The 20111-nt window shown below is 33.9% G+C and overlaps 1 protein-coding gene and 1 pseudogene across 1 annotated transcript; one reads left to right on the top strand and one right to left on the bottom strand.

The window, feature by feature from the left end:
• Nucleotides 1-1493: 1493 nt before the first annotated feature.
• Nucleotides 1494-11552, top strand: LOC133781383 (uncharacterized). Its single transcript, XM_062220356.1, has 14 exons — nt 1494-1718; nt 2040-2564; nt 2633-3778; nt 3860-4187; nt 4286-4541; nt 4639-4855; nt 4990-5339; nt 5426-5848; nt 6134-7319; nt 7485-7832; nt 8012-8249; nt 8335-10817; nt 10930-11036; nt 11144-11552. Exons 1-14 carry the CDS (start codon nt 1587-1589, stop codon nt 11397-11399), a joined length of 7995 nt encoding a protein of 2664 aa, XP_062076340.1. The 5' UTR covers nt 1494-1586; the 3' UTR covers nt 11400-11552.
• Nucleotides 11553-12049: 497 nt separating this feature from the next.
• LOC133783617 (COMPASS-like H3K4 histone methylase component WDR5B) lies at nt 12050-20099 on the bottom strand (annotated as a pseudogene).
• Between the last annotated feature and the right edge of the window lie 12 nt (nt 20100-20111).

The raw sequence follows: 20111 nt of genomic DNA on the forward strand, positions 1-20111 counted from the left end.
GTTGATGGTCCAATTTTACTTATTATACGTATCAATTAAAGTGTCTTCGAGAGTCAATAAGTGAGTCTTCTGGTCAACGTTTTCTTTCCTTCTTTACTAAACTTTATTAAAAGAGAATATATATATAGTGGTGGGTTATGTTTTGATTGATTATAGTTTTCTTCTTTCTACATTTTCTCTTATATTATTTTATAATATAATATTATTAATTAAATAAATATTTATTGCTAATAAGGATGTACGGCATTTTCGCCACTAAAACTTTAAATAATGTATGTTATTGCTGACACTCAATGACTAAATAACCTAACAACTGCATCAAAACATTGACAAAATGTGATTTTTTCATAATTTTTTTTAATTGGGGACATAAGTATCGCAAACCTAAAGAATAAGGGATTTTCCATAAATAGGAGATAAAATGAAAAAAAAAATATTTATATTTATAGATGTGATTTTCTATAATTGATTAGATGGACACCAACAACCTGTCAAGAACAAAAAGAGAGAGAGAGATAAGAGTTCAATTAGGAGCACCGGTAGGATGTCAGCTGATTAGTAGTGAAAAATGCATATTTATTGATTTTTAATGGCCAAAATAAATTAAGTTTAATTAATATTTTCATTGAATTAATATAATTTATTTTATAAATGAAAAGATGAGTTAAAATGTCTAATTCTTTATATTATAGATAAAAAATAGTTAAATAGTTTTCCAATAAGTGATGTAAACTTATATTTTTTTACTTAATTAAATAGTATTTCTCTATATATAGTGAAACACTATTCATCAATGTATAAATATTTTATTACTTTTTTATAAACTTTTATATATATATATATCAGTGTGATATTATTATATTTAGTTATTTTGTTTCTTAAAATGAATAAAATATTTTTTTAAAAATATAATATTTAAATAATGTAGAGAAAAAATAGAAAAGTTGGTATATCGTATAATGTAAATGTTTGCGGTAAATTATAAAAAAAATGTTTTGGTGATGTATTTTGTAATACACTTTCTTTATAATATTTAGCTAAAACTTACAAAAATATCTTACATTAGCTCTTTTATATATATATATATATTTATAATAGCTATGCACAAACTCTAATTAATTTATATCTATATTTACATATCTTTTATATAATATTTTAACATTATTATTTTCCTATATAAGTTTTTTTTCTCATTTAGTATATATTTATTATTATTATTATTTTATTTTAAATAATAAAATATGTTTAAAGATATAGTATTTAAATGATGTAGATAAATATATAAAGAAGACGATGTATGATATAATGTAAAATTTTGAAGAAAAATAGAAAAATGTTTGTTTTAGAGGGGTATTTTAAAAGATTGATGAGAGGATTAATTGAGAGTGTTCTTATTGGCTATGCATTGATGGTTGATAGAAAAAAAGTCTATATGCAAAGTTATAAAGTTCTTGGAAATACAATACGCTACTTACTGCTTTCTCTTTTTCTTTTCTGCACAAAACCAATTCTATCTAGTTTACTCTCATCTGTAATATTTTTATATATTGAGTGGGTGAGTGAGTTATCTTATACCTATACTTGTGATGATGAAAGGAGAAGCTTCACAATCTCAGAATAATAATAAGAAATTATTATCTGCTGCTGATCGTTATATAGACACTCTGTTCTCTTGGTCTCTTGAAGATGTTTTCAATGAAAATCTTTTCATCAACAAGGTTTGTTTGTTTTGGTTTCATATATTATTTGCCTGATCATAGTTATACGTTTGGTGATCTATGTATGAGCTCTGTGTTCTATCTTTCTTCCTCTTATTTGTTTTAGGTTTTTGGGAAAATACAGAGTTTGATCAGAGTTCATTCTAAAGCTTTTTCCCACTGTCCCATTGTCCATTTTAAGCAAAAAGTTGAATGTGTACAATTTGACTGCAATTGAAAAAAAATATTGTGACTGCTCCAATCATTTTGTACACTTCCAAGAAGCTTTTTCATTCCTAAAAACATCCATTAATTCATTCATTTTGATTTTATTTTTTGTAGATTGAAAGGATTCCCGACTCATTTCAATCAGTCAAGCATTATTTGGGGTCTTATGTGAACCCTTTATTGGAAGAAACACGAGCTGAACTGCACTCAACCATGGAAATCCTATATGGAGCGCCTTTCGCTGAGGTAACAGCTTTCGAAGAAGCTAAACCATATGGGAAAAACAAGTATAAACTTGGAGTTAATGACTGGAGAAACAAACACAGCAAAGGTGGCAAGGAGCCTTACAGGACTTTGCCTGGAGATTATTTTGTCTTAGCAAATGGCAAACCAGAAACTGTTTATGATCTCCAAAGGGTAGGAAGATCTTGGTCTTTTCTATCACTCATTGATCTCATTGGAGATGATAGTACGACATTGACAGTGAAGTCATCAGCAGAGCTTAGACATGATATTCATAAGAAGCCACTGTTCATCGTTTTCTTGGCAAATTTGACCCCTCTCAAAAGAATATGGGAAGCACTGCACATGTCGTGCAATGTGGAGTTTCTAGATAAAGTTCTATGCATTGATTCTGAGGTGAGTTTTTTTCTTTTTTCTTCACATACTAATGTGGAATATATACTGAAATTTCTTTGTGATAACAGGCTAAGAGAGAGTACTGCGATGGCTGTTTCAGATTAAGTAATGGAATATGGGATGAAAAGTTGGTTGAGAAGTTACCTTTGGAGCTGAATGAGTCCCAGACCAAAGCAGCTCTCTCTTGTCTTCATATGATGGATTGCAGGAGAAGATCTTCTTTGGAACTTATATGGGGTCCCCCGGGGACAGGGAAAACGAAAACTACCAGTACTCTTCTTGTCACCCTATTGAGAATGAACTATAAAACTCTTGTGTGTGCTCCCACGAATGTTGCAATCACTGAAGTAGCATCTCGTGTTCTGAAGATGGTATTGGATACATGTGGTGATGGCCCGTTCTGTTCGTTGGGAAATATTCTTCTTTTTGGCACCAAGGAGAGACTGAACATTGGTTCAGATCTGAAAGTTATATACATGGATGATCGAGTTGAAAAGCTTGAAAAGTGCTTCAGATCATTTGGTTGGAGACATAGCTTGACTTCCATGATAGATCTTCTTGAAAATTCTGTTTCTCAGTACAATAACATTTTGGAAAGTGAGTCAACCAAAGACAGAAATGGTTGTGAAGTTGGCAAGAAAAAAGTTCCAGCATTTCTTCAGTATGTGAGAGAAACATTTAACATGGCTTTTTCAGAACTCAAAGAGTACTTCTCTATCATCTGTACACATACAGCGAAGAATTACATTTCGGGGAAACTATTTCAGCATATGGTCTCCCTTGTTGGCTCACTTGTTTCTTTTCAGTCATTGCTATGCAAAGAGAGAGTGGTTTCTGAAGTAGTGGAAAAACTATTTTCTTGTGCAGAAGTAAATGATGCTGATGATATATCATTGAGGCTCAGTATGAAGAGAAAGGAATGTGTTTCAAGTATGAGAGCTCTTCGCGATTCCCTTAACAGGCTCGACTTTTCTTGGTTTAAGGACGAAAAAACAATAAGGAGATTCTGTTTGGAAAATGCTTCACTAATTCTTTGTACTGTATCAAGTTCTTATAAGCTGCATCGTTTGAAAATTAAGCCAGGGATTTTGATCATTGATGAAGCTGCACAACTGAAGGAGTGTGAATCAACCATACCTCTTCAACTTCCTGGTGTAAAGCATGCTATTCTTGTTGGTGATGAATGGCAATTACCAGCAACTGTCAAAAGCAAAGTAAGAACTTATTTATTGTTCTTATTACTAAATTACACAAATCCTAGCTAAGTTTTTACCTTTTGTATGTTTGTTGTATAGGTTTCTGAGAAAGCTGGCTTCGGAAGAAGTTTGTTTGAAAGGCTGAGTTCACAAAATCATCCAAAGCAACTCCTTAATATGCAATACAGAATGCACCCATCAATAAGCATTTTCCCAAATTCACTGTTCTATCGTAGCCAGCTATTGGATGCTGCTAGTGTTAAGATGAAAAGCTATGAAAGGAGTTATCTTCCAGGTCCAATGTTTGGTTCATATTCTTTTATAAATATAATTGGTGGAAGAGAGCAGAAGGATGGCGATGGACGCAGTCGAAAAAATTTGGTTGAGGTAGCTGTTATCATGAGAATACTACAAAAATTGTACCAAGGTATATAAATTTCAAGGTGATAAGAAAAATATGTAATGAATTTGATATTCACTTGCTGTTTGGAGAACTCATTTTTCTTTGCTTTGTATGTTTTTCAGCCTGGTTTAAGTCCAAATATGAGCTCAGTATCGGTATTGTGTCTCCATATGCTGCTCAAGTGGTTGAAATTCAAACCCAACTTGGGTTTAGGTACAATGAAAAGAATGGCTTTCAAGTAAAGGTGAAGACAATTGATGGCTTTCAGGGTGGGGAAGAGGACATAATAATAATGTCTACTGTACGCTGCAGTGGTTCTCATTCATTGGATTTCATATCCAAACCACAGAGAATTAATGTTGCTCTAACAAGGGCTAGGTATGTATGACTATGTGATGTAAATTCTTCAATTTTTCAGTAAGATTATTATAACTTCATAGCAGCAAATAACTATCGATCCTTTTCATGTTTTCAGGCACTGCCTCTGGATTTTGGGTGAGGAAAGAACTCTGGTTAAGAGTCTTACTGTTTGGACACCTATTGTCATTGATGCAAAAAATAGAAAATGCTTCTTTAATGCTGACAGAGATGATGATTTGGCCAAGGCTATAACAGAGGTCAAGAAAGAGTCCGGTCAATTTGATGATATGATCCATAATGATGGTATACTTTTCAAGCGTTCAAAGTGGAAGGTACTGCGTTTTCACATGCCTTTACTGCTACTCTGTCTCTTTTTGAGTCAATATAGTTTAACATAGTATTTACTCTATTTGGCTTCTACATCTATACTAAATGAGCTTCTTTTGTACATCTCCAAATATTGTAGGTTTTTTTCAGTGAAAAATTTCTAAAGACATTCAAAATCCTTGAAGTAGTTGAAGCGAAGAAACCAGTTATTAAACTTTTACTTAAGCTTTCTGATGGCTGGAGACCAAGGGGGTCTAGTGTATCACTCTGTGCAAATTCTTTGCAAATTATGAGTCATAAGGTTGAAGGTTTTTATGTGGTCAGCACTGTTGGCATAGCAAAAGAGCATTCAGAATACATACAAGTTTTGAAGATCTGGGATTTGTTGCCTTATCAAGAAATTCCAACGTTAAAAAACCAGCTTGATATTGTTTTTGACAAGTACACAGAAGAATTCATCAACAATTGCAATGAAAGGTGCTTGGAAGGGTATGCTAACTCCTTTAGTTTGTGTTTAAGTAGTAATACTTTTCTATTCTTTGATTTGGTTTGATTTTTCTGGTTTTTGTCCCTAGAAAATTGGATATACCAAAGAGCTGGCCGCTCTCTTCGAACATTGGTTGGTTTGAGGATCTCCATATGATGCCAATGAAATTCTACTCCCTATCAAATTGTGTAGTGAATCACATGCTGTCTGACCGCGATGGTAGAGAACTGGATCTCCCTTTTGAAGTACCAGACCAAGAAAGAGAGATAATCCTTTTCCCTACAAGTACATTTGTATTGGGACGGTCAGGTACTGGAAAAACTACTGTTTTGTCAATGAAGTTGTTCCAAAAAGAATATATGCATCGCCTGAAAATGGAAGGACTTTATGGAGCGAAAAGAAATAGGATTCGAAATGTTGATAAAAAGAATGTTGTTTTACGCCAGCTTTTTGTGACAGCAACTCCTAAGCTTTGCGATGCTGTCAAGCAATGCATTTCCTACTTGAGAAGGTGTGTAAAAACATTCAAATGACAATATTTTACACATTTTGTATGAAAAATATCAATACCAAAACAAATTCTTAGGGGCTCGAAAGTATTATTTCTAGGATCTTGATCTAATAAATACTAACATTATGATATAGAGAGTTTGAGTATTTTGCATGTAAATATGAATATTAAACCAATCAAATTTGATAGATAAATAATTTAAAAGCACATAGAAATTAAAGTAATCTTTACTTGTATGTGTTTTACTTTGCTGTAAATATAATGTTTCCATAAATTTTCTTGCAGTGGTAGTCCTTCAGCTGAAAGTGGTCTGATTGATGAGGAGAATATTGATAATGAAGACTCAGGATTAAATAACATCCCAGACTCCTTTCATGGCATTCCCCTTAATTCATATCCTCTTGTCATAACATTCCATAAGTTCTTGATGATGCTTGATGGAACACTGAGAAAATCTTATTTCCAAAGATTCCTTGATATAGATGAAGTTTCTCAAAGTCAAATACCCAAGTCAAGATCAAATATATTTCATTCCTTGTTAAGGACCAAGGAAGTGGATTATAAGAGATTTTGTTCACAGTATTGGCCTTCTTTTGATTCCCAATTAACGAAAAAGCTTGATCCTTCTTGTGTCTTTACTCAGATAGTTTCTCATATCAAAGGCAGCCTGCAAGCCTTGGAAACAAATGATGGTAAACTCACAAGGAAGAGCTATGTAATGTTGTCAAATGGATGTGGCTCTAGTTTAAGGACGAAGGAAAGAGAGATGGTATATGATATATTTCAGATTTATGAAAAACTGAAGTTGGAAAGTGGTGAATTTGATTTGGCTGATTTTGTAAATGATCTTCATTTTCGACTCAGACAACAAGGATATGGTGGTGACAAAATGAATTTTGTATATATTGATGAGGTGCAAGACCTCACAATGAGTCAAGTTGCTTTGTTCAAGCATGTATGCAGTAACTTGGAAGAGGGTTTTGTTTTCTCTGGAGATGTTGCAAAACCAGCTGCTGGGGGAATCGGTTGCAGGATTCAAGATATGCGATCTGTTATTTGTAACAAGTTTTTTTTGAAGCAGCCCATGATGAACATGAAAGGAAAAGGAGGACATATCACCAACATGTTTAGTTTGACTCGAAACTTTCGTAGCCATGGTGGTATTCTAAAACTATCAGAAAGTGTTATTGAACTGATGTATCATTTCTTCCCTCTATCTATTGATATTATTGATCATGACACCTATATGGTCCCTGGTGAGGCTCCAATTTTACTTCAATCTGAGAAGAGTGAAAATGCAATCATAAAACTTTTTGGGAAAGGTGACAGCTTAAGCAAAAATGCCAATGGTTTTGGTGCGGAGCAGGCAATTTTGGTCAGAGATGAAACCGCTCGACAAAGTATACGGGACATTGTTGGAAAGCAAGCTCTTATCATAACAATACTTGAATGCAAGGACTTAGAGTTTCAGGTAACTGCTATATCTAATATGTCCTTGTATTATCTATGAAAGTATTGATTTTCTAGCACTATTTTTCCTGGTTTTTTTTTTCTAAATTGCCTAGCAGAAATTTCTTGTGAATTACTATAGTCTCTGTATGTTATTCTGGTGAAATAACATTATGACCCGTTGTAGGATGTACTGTTGTACAACTTTTTTGGATCGTCCCCTCTTAGAATGCAGTGGAGTGTTATATATAAGTACATGAATGAGCAAGATCTGTTAGACTCCACATCACTGCATTTTCCTCTTTTCAACGAGAGCAAACACAGGATTTTGTTGGCTGAGCTGAAACAATTACATGTTGCCATTGCTTGCACAAAGAATAGGCTGTGGATTTGTGATGACACAGAATTTTCCAAACCCATGTTTGACTATTGGATGAAGAAGAGCCTTGTGCAAGTTCAGCAGCTGGATGATTCACTTGCTCTGTCAATGCATGTCCCAAGCAGTCCACAAGAGTGGAAATCGAGGGGTCTAAAGGTTTGTTTGTTTGATGATGTGAATGTGATCATCTTTGAGTGTTACTCTTCTTATTGTCATTCATCATCTTTATAATCAAGACTTATGTTTTATCTATCACTGGTTGCTTTTTCATACATATGCAGAAAGCAATTTTCTCAAATCATTTAAATTGAATAATTTAGTCTGCTTTTGGACAGATATACCATGCGCACAGCTATGAAATGGCTACACTTTGCTTTGAAAAAGCACATGACACACTTTGGAAAAGGAAGTCCAAAGTTGCTGATCTTCACACCACAGCTGACCGTATGCGTGCTTCCAATCCTGAATTAGCTAAATCTCTCTTTAGAGAAGCTGCTGAGATATTCCAAACAGTGGGAAAGTTTGATTCTGCGGCGAGTTGTTATAGAAATTCAGGAGACTATGAGAAAGCAGGTATAGAAATTCCCATGCTCTTGCTTAATTCCCATGAGATTTAGTAATTTTATCTAAATGAATTGCCTATTATTGGTTGGTGCAGGTGTAATTTATTTGGACAAATTTGGCGAGTTTGGGCTGCAGAGAGCTGGGGAATGCTTCTCCCTGGCAGGTCATTACCAGCAAGCTGCTGATGCCTATGCCAAGGGAAATTTGTTCTCAGAGTGTCTGAAAGTCTGTGCCAAAGGACTCTTATTTGAAAAGGGTTGGGAATACATACAATCCTGGAAACAGCAAGCCAAACAAGGCTTTGGTGTGACTGGTAGAGGCACAGAAATAGAAAAAACTGAACAAGAATTCTTGGAGAGTTGTGCTCTGTACTATTATAAGCTTGAAAACAAAAAATCTATGATGAGATTTGTTGAAGCTTTTAATTCCACGAATTCAATGCGTAAGTTCTTGCGGTCATTGGGTTGTTTTGATGAGCTTATGTCATTGGAAGAAAGATCAGGAAATTTTGTGGAAGCTGCAGAAATTGCAAAGCTCGGAGGAGATATACTAGCTGCAATAGATCTTTTTGAGAAAGCTGGGAAATTTAAAGAAGCAGCAACACTTATTCTTTCCCATGTTCTTTCCAACTCACTCTGGTCATCTGGTAAACAAAATGATAGTCTTCTTCTAACAAAAGCCAAGTCACTTGCCATGAATGAGACAAAAGATTTCTATGATTTTGTTTGCACAGAAGCTGATATTATTGCAAATAAGAAGAGTGTCCTTGCAGTGAGAAAATATGAAATGATTGCTTCTCAAAGACATAAGAGTGTCAGAGGAGAAATCCTATCTGTTTGGAGAGTTCTTGATGCTCATCTTGATACAAAGGTCATAGAGTATTTCTGGGAAGTACATGATGATCATCTGTTGCATTCACAACATCACATGATTTCTAAAATCTATGTTACAGTTGAGTCACTAGTCTATTTTTGGAATTTCTGGAAGGATAAAATTCTTAGAATTTTTGAATATCTTGGAAGTCTACAACAGACTAGGGTTGTTGATGAATTCACAAGTTATGGAGAGTTCTGTTTGGAATATTTAGGTGTTTTGAAGCAGCGTCACAATTCGGTCACAAACTATGTCTTGCTCCACTCTGATGCTCATTGGGCTAGAAATGTGGAGCAAATATATGATCGAAGTAATGGAAATTTAGTACTTTATATTGATGTTGACCAATTTGTATCTGCTGCTCAGGCTTATTGGTCTTCAGAAGTACTCTCTGTTGGTTTTAAGGTTCTGCACATTCTAGAAGCCATCCATACCTTTGTGTCTGATAAATATGATTCCTTTTCTAGGAAATGCAGGACTCTTAATCTTATCAATGAGGTTGCGCAATTTCTTTTAGAGTCCAAAAATCTGAATAGAACATGTCAAAATTCAGATGATCTCAAGAAATTGATAAGATTGTCAACTGATTTTTCAGGACACATATTCCCTTTAGATTGGCAGAAATCATTGGCAGAGAACCTTGTTTCTTTCAGAGGAACAGATGTTTGTAATAAGTTTCTGAAACAAATTATTGTTGAACACTGCAACTCGAGGAATAATCTGACTCACAGGCAAATTGGAAACATAGCAGTGTTCGTTCTCGGCTCTAGCAGGCTCAATGATGAACTATTTGAGATGATTATGAAAAGGATGGACCAGAACCTGCCATGGAAGGCATTCTTTGAGCTTCTGCACAGATCAAGAAGATCATACTTTCCAAACTCATCTATGATTTGTAGCTTTCATGGAGTTTTGGTGGATGCATACAATGCAAAATGTAAGAGAGAATGTGACCCAATATCTCCTGGTTTTTTCTTGTATCTTGTTGAACGTTTTGTGATTTGGTCATCTTCATATAAGGGCTACTTCATTGCAACAAAATCAGCATTTGTTGAATGGCTCATCTATGAAGAGATTGATTCCATGACCAAGTCAAGTTCCAATACCTCAGTTGGTTTTCAACTCTCATATCTAGAACTACTTCAGTTTGTGATCAATGTTTTCAAGGATTGCCTTTACGACGAGCAGTATATGATTGATTGGATCAACACATCTCCCTCAAGAGATAACGAGTCCTATTCATTACTTGTGTCTAGAATGGTTTTGATAATTTGTTTGCTTCATGCGAATTTCGGGATGAGTTCAGATTTACTTTCTGATTTGCTGGGAATGACTAGAATCACTAAACACTTGCCTTTAAAATTTTGTGTTGCTCTCAAGTCATATTTAGATAGCTTAGATCCAAATGTACTCGCCGAAGCATTTGAGCAGATTGGCAATTCTATGGTCGTTGCAAGTGTTGGGACACATGTCTCAAAGTCTTCATGTCCGGATGCTTTACATGTGGATGTGGGGGCCAATTGTTGCAAGAATGACATAGTAAGAACATTGTTTCCAAAAAGCATTGAAGTTTCTACAAGAAATTCCACAGCAGGGGAAAATCCACCAATGAATTTATGCTTTTGGGAAATATTTGAAGCCATTAACTTTGAAGGAAATGGAAGAGATCAAGAGAAGCTTACATCAAATGCTCAAACAATCAAGGTAACCTACTAGTTCTACACTAGTTTTGTTTCACATATGAGCATGTAAAGAAATTAGGATGCATTGCAGTGGTTTTTTTTCCCCCCTTATTTTCTTCAATCATCATTTTTAGGTGGAATTGGAAAAATACATTCCCCAACTCGAGGAAAAGATCTCATCTCGAGATATGGTCGACATGGTATATGAACTGAAGCAACTTTCTGTAGCATTGGATGCCAGGTTAGTTTTGGTTTTTACTATACTTTTTGTGTTTGTGATGAGTTTCCTTTTCTCTAGTGTATTTGATATTGGGGAGCTATTCCTTTCTACTTCTGTTACCTTGTTAGGGACATATCTCTAGCGAAAAAACTTGCTAAGCAGGTGCAATCAAGAAAACTAAGAATGGAAGGTGTCTTGAATAAGTTTTTTCACAAGCATACCACAGATTGTGATCATGAAGGTGTTAAAACCAGTACATCTGAGAAAATTAGCAATTCAGACAAGGGTGAGCCAAAGGTTTCTGAAGGCAGTAACGAGTCGACAAATTCTGAACCTAGTGCAGCTCCGAAAAGTAAAGCAAAGGAAGGTTGTCACATTCTCTGATGCATGATATATGTTGAGCTTGAGTATATATGAACTCTGTAATATACACACACACATATATATATATATGTTTGAAAAAAAAATATGGTAAACAAATTGTGTGGATAGGTTTCTCTTTTGAAAACAGTTCGGGGATCTTGCTGATTTTTTGAATCTCATCAGCTGAAGCTAACTTAGAACTCGGAGGAATCCAAGTAGTGGAACATACTCATTGATTGCCTTTATCTTTACTTGTATACAGAGTATCCGTGAGTCAAGGCCCAACAAGAAGATCTATATTGGACACAGCCCAAAACATAAACAATTCATAACCATATGAAAGTCAACCAACTCACAAGTGCAAAAATCATAATGCATATTTCAATGTATAACAATATAGGTTGCGTTTGGTAAAATTTTTTAAACACAAAAATAAAAAAATAATTTTGTTTTATGTTTTTTTATTTTTATAAAATAAAAATGTGTTTGGTAACTATTTTTGTTTTTAGTTTTTAAAAAATAAAAACAAAAATGTGTTTGGTAACTTCTATTTTTGTTTCTTATTTAAAAAAATATGAAATAAAAAATATGTTTGGTAAACATGTTTTTATTTTTTATTTTCTAAACTAAAATATTTTTTTATTTTAAATATAAATATAAGAAAATTATAGTACAAAAAAAGAAAATCTTCATTCTAACAAACAGAGCTACAAAGATGATAAATCAGCTAAAGAAACATGAGTGATCTAACTGGGAATATTAGCAAAGCCAAAAACAACTTGTAGACTTTTTAAGCCAAAAATTAGCTAAGTTATGAGCAAGCCTATTACAATGTCTAGGAATGTGAACAAAGCTTGAGCAAAAAGAAGAAACAAAGCGTAATTTAATCTCAGTGATGATATTTTGGTAGTCCTTCAAACTCGCCTCAGTACTATGAATAGCATCAATGACTGTTTTACAATTTGAAACCACCTAAAGGTTGCAATTCAAAGATAGTTTAATGGCTTCAGACAGTTTCTGATGGCAGCAGCTTCCACAACCTCCGCAAAAGTCACCCCTTGTGATGATGAAGAACGCCAAGAATTATGAGGAGAAGTCCACCTAGTGTCAAAAATAGAAAGAGAATTAAGAGTATGCCTCTCTTTCTTTCTTCATTTTATGACATAAATGCAACTAACCAAAGTAAATTTATATAACTAAATCTTTCAACCAAAATGTAAAACACTGAAATTCAAAACCAACTAAAATAAGCAAACCTACTTGTACCTACTTGTAATTAACCAATTTTTCTTCAGTTGAAATCTTCTCAGAAATAGCCCGCATCTTTGTTTTTGTTGAAATATGAGTAAATGTGATTTTTACAAGCTTCCTCAATAAGTCAAGTGCCCATTGCCCTGCATATGTTCCTTGATGGTGGAACACTGACCCGAAGCCAGCAAAGCCATAGCAAATTATTTTGAGTTCCATCTGCCTAAGACATTATGTACATATAAGTGTATATAATCATTATTAGGAACAATATCAAGAAATAAGTGATCCAGAGAAAATTGAAAGTGAAATAATAGTGTAGCTCTTCAAGTACAGATTGCAGTAGAGATGATGAAATTCAACAAATAAGAACGATTTTGTTACTAATGTTTTGAATACACATAAAATTTATAATTAGACCATTAAGAGGGCATCATTTGCTTGAGAAATCCTGCTTAATGATTCCTATTACAATCCACATTCTTGATTAAGTTAATGCTTATATTCACGCAACTGATTTCAATGGTCAATACTTGAGACATAGGATACAAACAAACCAGTTCCAAAAGCTGGCTGCTTAAGATGTTCCCATATACTTTAGAAAGATTCTCAAAGAAATGGTCAAAAACTCAACAAATAAAAAAAATGAATATCCATGTTAAATGCCTAATATGGGTTGAGAAGGCAGCAATCGAAAGCTATTTCTATTTATCTTGCATTGTCCATATTAACTAAAATGAAATATAGTAGTTATCTAAACACAAATGGAGAAAAAGAAATTGCAAAGGCATAGAAAGCATGAACTTTGAGCCATAATAGATCTAAAAGGCATCTCTTTAATATATAAATAAGCATCGAATACAGGCCCCACCCCACGTCACAAAAACAAACATAATAGAACATACTCCTATCATTCATATGATGTTACATGCTTATCATGAGAAGAAAAATATAAGAATAGTGGCAATATGCATGTTTGTAATTCCTGAAATTATTGTACTTTGACCCTAGAAAATTACTATACAACTTGAAGAACCATATCATGATGCATACTCCAAGATCTTGCGTAAGAAAAATAACACGAAGACTAGAGTTAAGCCCTAAAAACATGATACAATAAAAAGGAAAGACATCCTTGATAGTTAAAATACTAAATCCCAAACCATTTACTTTTGTACCTTTGTTGGATCAAAGTCGAATCCTCCCATCTGCATCATACGCTGTGTGTCTACCATGGCCAGAACAAAGAATGGCAAAGATTAGTATATCAAGTTTATATTTTTATCACATTACTAATTGTTGTTTCTGATTTTTGGAGGACACCCAGCATGCATATCAAGATATGGAAATTTAAACACTAATCTTTTTCTTCTCCCACAATGAGACTAAATAAACTTCTTAATCCAAAGAGATTGAGGAAGTACCTGATAAAGAATTTTAAAGAATTAGGAAAGCTCAACAATATTAAAACTCCAAAGACAGAAAAAATTTAGACAAAAAAAAGACTACTTCAGTAACTATAATGCAAGAAAAATTGACAAGTTCCATGAGCCGCTACTGACATCATGATCTGAATGAACTTTGGGTCTCAAATGGATAAATGAACACATCAATAGCTAAAAAAGGAAACTATAATTCAATTACTACAATTCAATTATTGAAGGATGATAACACAATTCGCACAAAATAAAAATGGCATAATCATTTAACCAAATTTGTAGCAATAGACAAGACCAAACTGACAAGGGATTTACCAGTGGGTCATTGAGAGTGGCAACGAGTATGAACTTGCCATTGGGGGGAAACTTAGCGAAAGACACATCAAAGACCTTATCGCCAATAAGGGTCTTCAAGCAAGCACCAACGGCGAAGTCCTAAATCTTGCAAGACCGATCATGACTACCAGACAAGCAATCCATCGCGATTAAAGTGTACGGATGTAATAGGCATAGAGTGAGCCTTAATTGAGTGAAGTCACTTGCTGGTTTTGACTTCCCAAATCCTAATCGTGTCGTCGAAGGAGCCAGAGATGATGAGGTTAGACTAGGGGTTGAAGTTAACGCAGAAAACTAGCTCGAAGTGGCCACGAAGGGTTTTGACGCATTCACCTATGGCTGAGCACGCGTCCCAGATGCGGAGAGCGGTCATCAGAAGCATAACAGATGTAGTGGGAGTCGGAGGACCAGGCAAGGTCGAAGATGCCCCCAGAGTGGCCGACGAGGATGACCAAATAGCAATGGTCTTGTCGAGAGAGGCGGAGGCCAAGAAGGTGCCATCGTTTGAGAATTTGACACACCAGATGGCCAAGAGGAAGCCATTGATGCTTCTGCGGGAAAAATTGTGTGGCTACAGGAAGAAGAAAGAGATAAGAAATGAAATACGTTTTAAAAAAATTTTGAAAGTGAGAAAATTCAAAATTTCATAAATTTTAATTAAAATTTTAAAAAATAAAAAGTGAAAGTAATTTACCGAACGTGTGTTTTAGTGTTTGTTTCCAAAATTTTAATTATTTAATAAAAAAATTATTTATTTAAATGTTACCAAACAGACCTAGAGCTGTAAATGTGGGCCGCCCGGCCCGGCCCACATTTTTTGTGCCTCCGGTAAATTCGGGTCTAGCCGGGCCCGGCCCATATTCAATTCGTGCCGTGCTCGTGCCGACCCATTTTTGAAAGAGTAGGCCCAGCACGGCTCATGGGCCCGGCCCATGTTGTGCCGTGTCGGGCCCAAGTCGGGCCGGGCCGGCCCACTTTCCTTATTCGGGCCGGCCCACTTTCTATATTCGGGCCCACTTTTAGGCCCACTTTTTTTTTGCTAAAAAATGTGAGGATGGAAAATTGAACCCTCCACCTCCTCTTTAACCATCAATGAATTTACCACAAAACCAAATACATTTCTTTGTTTAAATTATAATTTTAGATATTTTTATATATTTTTTAACAATATTTTACACAAAATTATATCAAAGATAATTATTAGAATTTTAATACCTACTAATAAATGCTAAAAATTTAACTAACAAATCTTAAAATAAATTAATATAATTATAAAAATATAAACATTGAAAAAAATAAGACATATATTATCATTTTAATTTATTAATTATTGACAAATAAAAATTTATTACGATTATTAATGTCAAAATATCGGGTTTTTTTATCGTGTCGTGCTTTCGGGCTAGTTTGTTCGTGCTTTCGTGTCGTGCCTTCGGGCTTGTCGTGCCGTGCCATGCTAAGCCCGTGTCGTGCGGTGCCTGGCCCAAGCCCATATTTTTTCGTGCCGTGTCGTGCTCGTGCCTCCCGGGCTTGTGCCGGTTTCGTGCCGTGCTCAAAAGCCCGGCCCGTATTTACAGCTCTAAACGGACCCATAATATATACATAACATCATAATCTAATAATACCGCTCTTGCAACAGCCTACTATCCTTGTGACAATCCCTTCAGTCTGTACACTCAACTTAAATCAACATGCATACACAAGCATGTTTATATAGTTCATACTTTCATAAATCATCATACTATAAAGACATAATCACAATCATGCTCATAACAGTTCATACATGCATATATCAAAAAATGTATCATGACCAAAATCAGATCATATCACTACACCAAAATACTTTTTTTGTGTCAGTCAAATGCATTAGTCAATGCAGTTAACTGACACGGTTGACCGAGATTTAACATTTGTGGCAGTTGGACACTGTCACAAATAAAATTGTATTTGCATCAGTTAACACTAACGACGTTATTGGGGATCGTTTGCGTCAGCGACCAAGTGCTGCTGTTAAGGGGAGCATTTGCGTTAGTGGGGCACGGTCACAAACCTCGTCATTTGCGTCAGTGCTCCACTAACACAAATGCATTTATATTAAAAAAATATGGGTCGAAGCCCATTTCATTTCTAACCTAATTTTGATATTCTCACATACTCAGTTGCCTCTTCTAATTTCTCTCTATCTCAACTTCTCTGTTTTCTCTCATTTTCCCATCTTACTTCTCTCTTTCTCTCTCATGTCGTCTCTACCTCATGGCCTCTCTTTCTCACTCACAATGGGGTTTCGGAAACCAGGCGAACGACTTGACGGCGGGGACAGAGTAATTTCTTTTTGATTGAATTGAGTGAAGAAAGGAGTTCCAATAACTCCAATGAACAAAGTAAATATACCCAATACAAGCATAGGAAATAACATAGTATTGTCTGACTCATAAGGATACGAAAAAGTGTTTCTAGTACCAAAATTTGGAATAGTAGTAATAAAAGGCACCCCATACGTCTTACATTCGTATTAATACAATATTTTTTATATATATAAAAGAAGAAGTCTTTTCATTATTATTCATTGTTAATAAAGTAAAATATATCAATTAATTATTTGATTACATTTATATATATATGGTTTCAAAAATAATTTATAATGTTTAATTAATAATATCGTTCTCAAGTAATGTTTTGGACTCGGATGTTCAAACAAATCCTTAAACATTCTCATTGTGTAGTATCCACATGCCACATTATTTGGTTGGTGTGGACGCTAATTATTTAAAAGTATAACTAATTAATTATTAAAAAATGCGTACATATTATTCTACTTAGTAATTATAAAATTTCAATAATTTAAGTTGCAATTACTTATGTGAGGTTGCTTAATGCATAGATTATCAGAGATCTCGACATTAGGAAGGTTCATAGAGAAAAAAATATTGAAAGCATTGACGATCACTAATACAATCTCCTCACGATTATTAAGATACGAGTTCAACAAATCACAACAATAAGCATGATATGTGCATAAAACTGTCGCATACATTTTTTTTTCTATGTGAATAACATGTAAATTATGGCGTATAAGTAAGAAAGACCAATATTGAAATTCGAAGAAAGTGTATTTCTTTTTATAACACTCTTTCGGCTCCTCCACAACCTTAGCCTTTCGACTATGTGTTCATCTTTGTAAGTGTGTGAACTTTAGGCTTCCCTAACTTGAACCCAATTTTAGACATCTTCCAAAGTACTTGGATCCCATTCAAAGGCTTAGGAGCCTCCTCAAACTCTTGTTCACCATTGAATGCCTTCTTCCAAGTCCGAAATTTATGCATATTAGGCTAGAACTTCCTATGTCCCATATAACATATTTTTCGAGATTGTTTTAAGTATTCAGAACATGTTTTTTCTTCACAAACGGGGCAAGCCTTATATCCTTTCATATTAGACCTAGATAAATTTTCATAAGCAGGAAAGTCATTAATTGTCTACAAGAAGACTCCTCTAAGATTAAATTATTCCTGCCTCCTCACTCCTTTTGGTCTACTTGGCAGAGTTGGAGCAATATGAGTTATCTCCCCATGGTAATATCAAATTGTGTAACTCTTATCGATCCCATTGAAATATAAGTGTTCTTTGATCTTTTTAAGATTCATATTTTTAACATTTCCACACTTATGACATGGACAAGTAGTAAAATTTGGGTCTTTCACATTTTTCGAACAAAACTTCATGAACAAATCGACCCCGTTCCTATATTCCGCAGATAACCTATTCGCTAACATCCATTTTCTATCCATATATTCTCCTATGTCTATGAAAAATAAAAGAAACAACACTAAATAAGCACATGATAGAGCTTATGCCTATATAAAGCTAATTGTTTGTAAATTTGGGCAACACTCCCCTTATATTATTAACCTAACCATCTATCGATTTAATCAAACCAATCAAGCAAATATCCCTTTCTATTTTACTTGTTAACTAAGCTTTACAGTTTTTCAAAGATTACAGTTTATAGTTTACAGTTTTTCAAAGATATTATAAGATATGAAGTTGTCAAATTTTGATCAAAATATGATAAAAAAAAGTGTCTCGCCAAAATCTAAGCATCAATCTCCAGAGAAGTTCATGTTGTTCTCTGTTAACATTATTATTGAATCATAATAATCCAAAGTAAACTTGCTATATCATCATGGACATTTTCGATCAGTTGATGAAATATTCAAACTTGACACTTGATTTGCATCAAAGTCACCCCTTATTGATTTAAAAGCTATTTTACAAAAAGTTATTTGTCATCACCCTTTTTTTATGTTTTTTTTAATATATATTTCTTATTTTATTAGTTAGACTTTGGCAAGTGCATGAATTACAGCTCACATCATGGTGTTTAGTGTTGACTCTGCAAGTAGTTGGAGCCATGTTGGGCCCGGTACTTCTACGAAAGTACCATTATTGTCTAATAATAATTATAAAACATCATTTATTTAAGGGTGTTTGTAACGATGTTTGAGTTTGAGGAAGTAGAGTTAAATTGAGTTTAGATTAAGGGAAAATAGAAATTAAGTGTTTAAATGAGTTAAGAATATCCTCAAATCAAGCTAAAAAATAGAATCCATTTGGAAACATAAATCTCAAAGTCATCAAAAATAAATTTATTAAACATGGAATAGATTCAACATTCTTATTCCCACCAAATCAAATCTTGGTACCAAAGACCCCTAAATATATATATATATGGTCATTTTTAATAGCTACTATCTATATATTATTACTTTAATATTAACTATTAAATTAAGATCAATGATCTATATTTATACTTGTTAATTAATATTTATAAAAATAAAATTTGATTTTTCAAATTTTTGGAAGAGTTACCACGGTCACATATTTATTAAATAAAAAATAAAAAAAAATCTTATTTAATATTCGTTTTCCATTCCTTCTTCATTCATTCTTTTTATCCATTCCATGAGAAAAAAAAACTATTTTGGAATTATTGGGAATAATTAATGTGACCATTATCTTTCCAATTAATGTTTATTAGCTAATTAATCTAAAAAATTCGAAATTATTGATTTATATATTTTCATCACCATTATAATCACTCTTCATCAAAAAATTTTCATCAAAAATTTGTTTAATAATTTACGGTAACTATGAGTAATAATCATTATGAAATCTTCTATATATATAAGAGAATTCTCCTATAGGGCTTCACTTTGAGCCCTACCGGTGGGGCTCTCAGTGTTCTCGACCCGTGAACAGTTTCGACGCGATTTTTTTTTATGACTGTGTATATTGTAGCTATTTAGAGTATCCTGCAAATTTTCAGAAAATTCCGAATAGTTTACAGTACCGAAAACTAAGTTCAAACATATTGTTGCACGAGTGACTAATTTTTTTTTTATGCGTGTGGAAATCAACATATTTGAACATAGTTTTTGGTACTATAAACTATTTGGAATTTTCTGAAAATTTGCAGGATGCTCTAAATAGTTACAATATACACAGTTATAAAAAAAAATCGCGCCGAAAACTATTCATGGGTCGAGAAACATTGAGAGCCCACCGGTAGGGCATAAAATGATATCCCTTAGAAAAATTGACATATATATATATATATACTTACGTTATCGACACATGTGAGCTCTACAGCCTGTATTTGGCATCTTGACTTGAGGTTAGTCATCACAACTTTTGACATTATATACTTACA

Source organism: Humulus lupulus, chromosome 6, assembly GCF_963169125.1.
Source record: "Humulus lupulus chromosome 6, drHumLupu1.1, whole genome shotgun sequence".
Classification (NCBI taxonomy): domain Eukaryota; kingdom Viridiplantae; phylum Streptophyta; class Magnoliopsida; order Rosales; family Cannabaceae; genus Humulus; species Humulus lupulus.

Coding starts and splice junctions, on each gene's coding strand:
- LOC133781383 (XM_062220356.1), top strand. CDS start 1,587: ATGATGAAAGGAGAAGCTTCACAATCTCAGAATAATAATAAGAAATTA. Junction 4,188..4,285: donor ACTACAAAAATTGTACCAAG/GTATATAAATTT, acceptor TATGTTTTTCAG/CCTGGTTTAAGTCCAAATAT. Junction 7,833..8,011: donor GGAAATCGAGGGGTCTAAAG/GTTTGTTTGTTT, acceptor GCTTTTGGACAG/ATATACCATGCGCACAGCTA.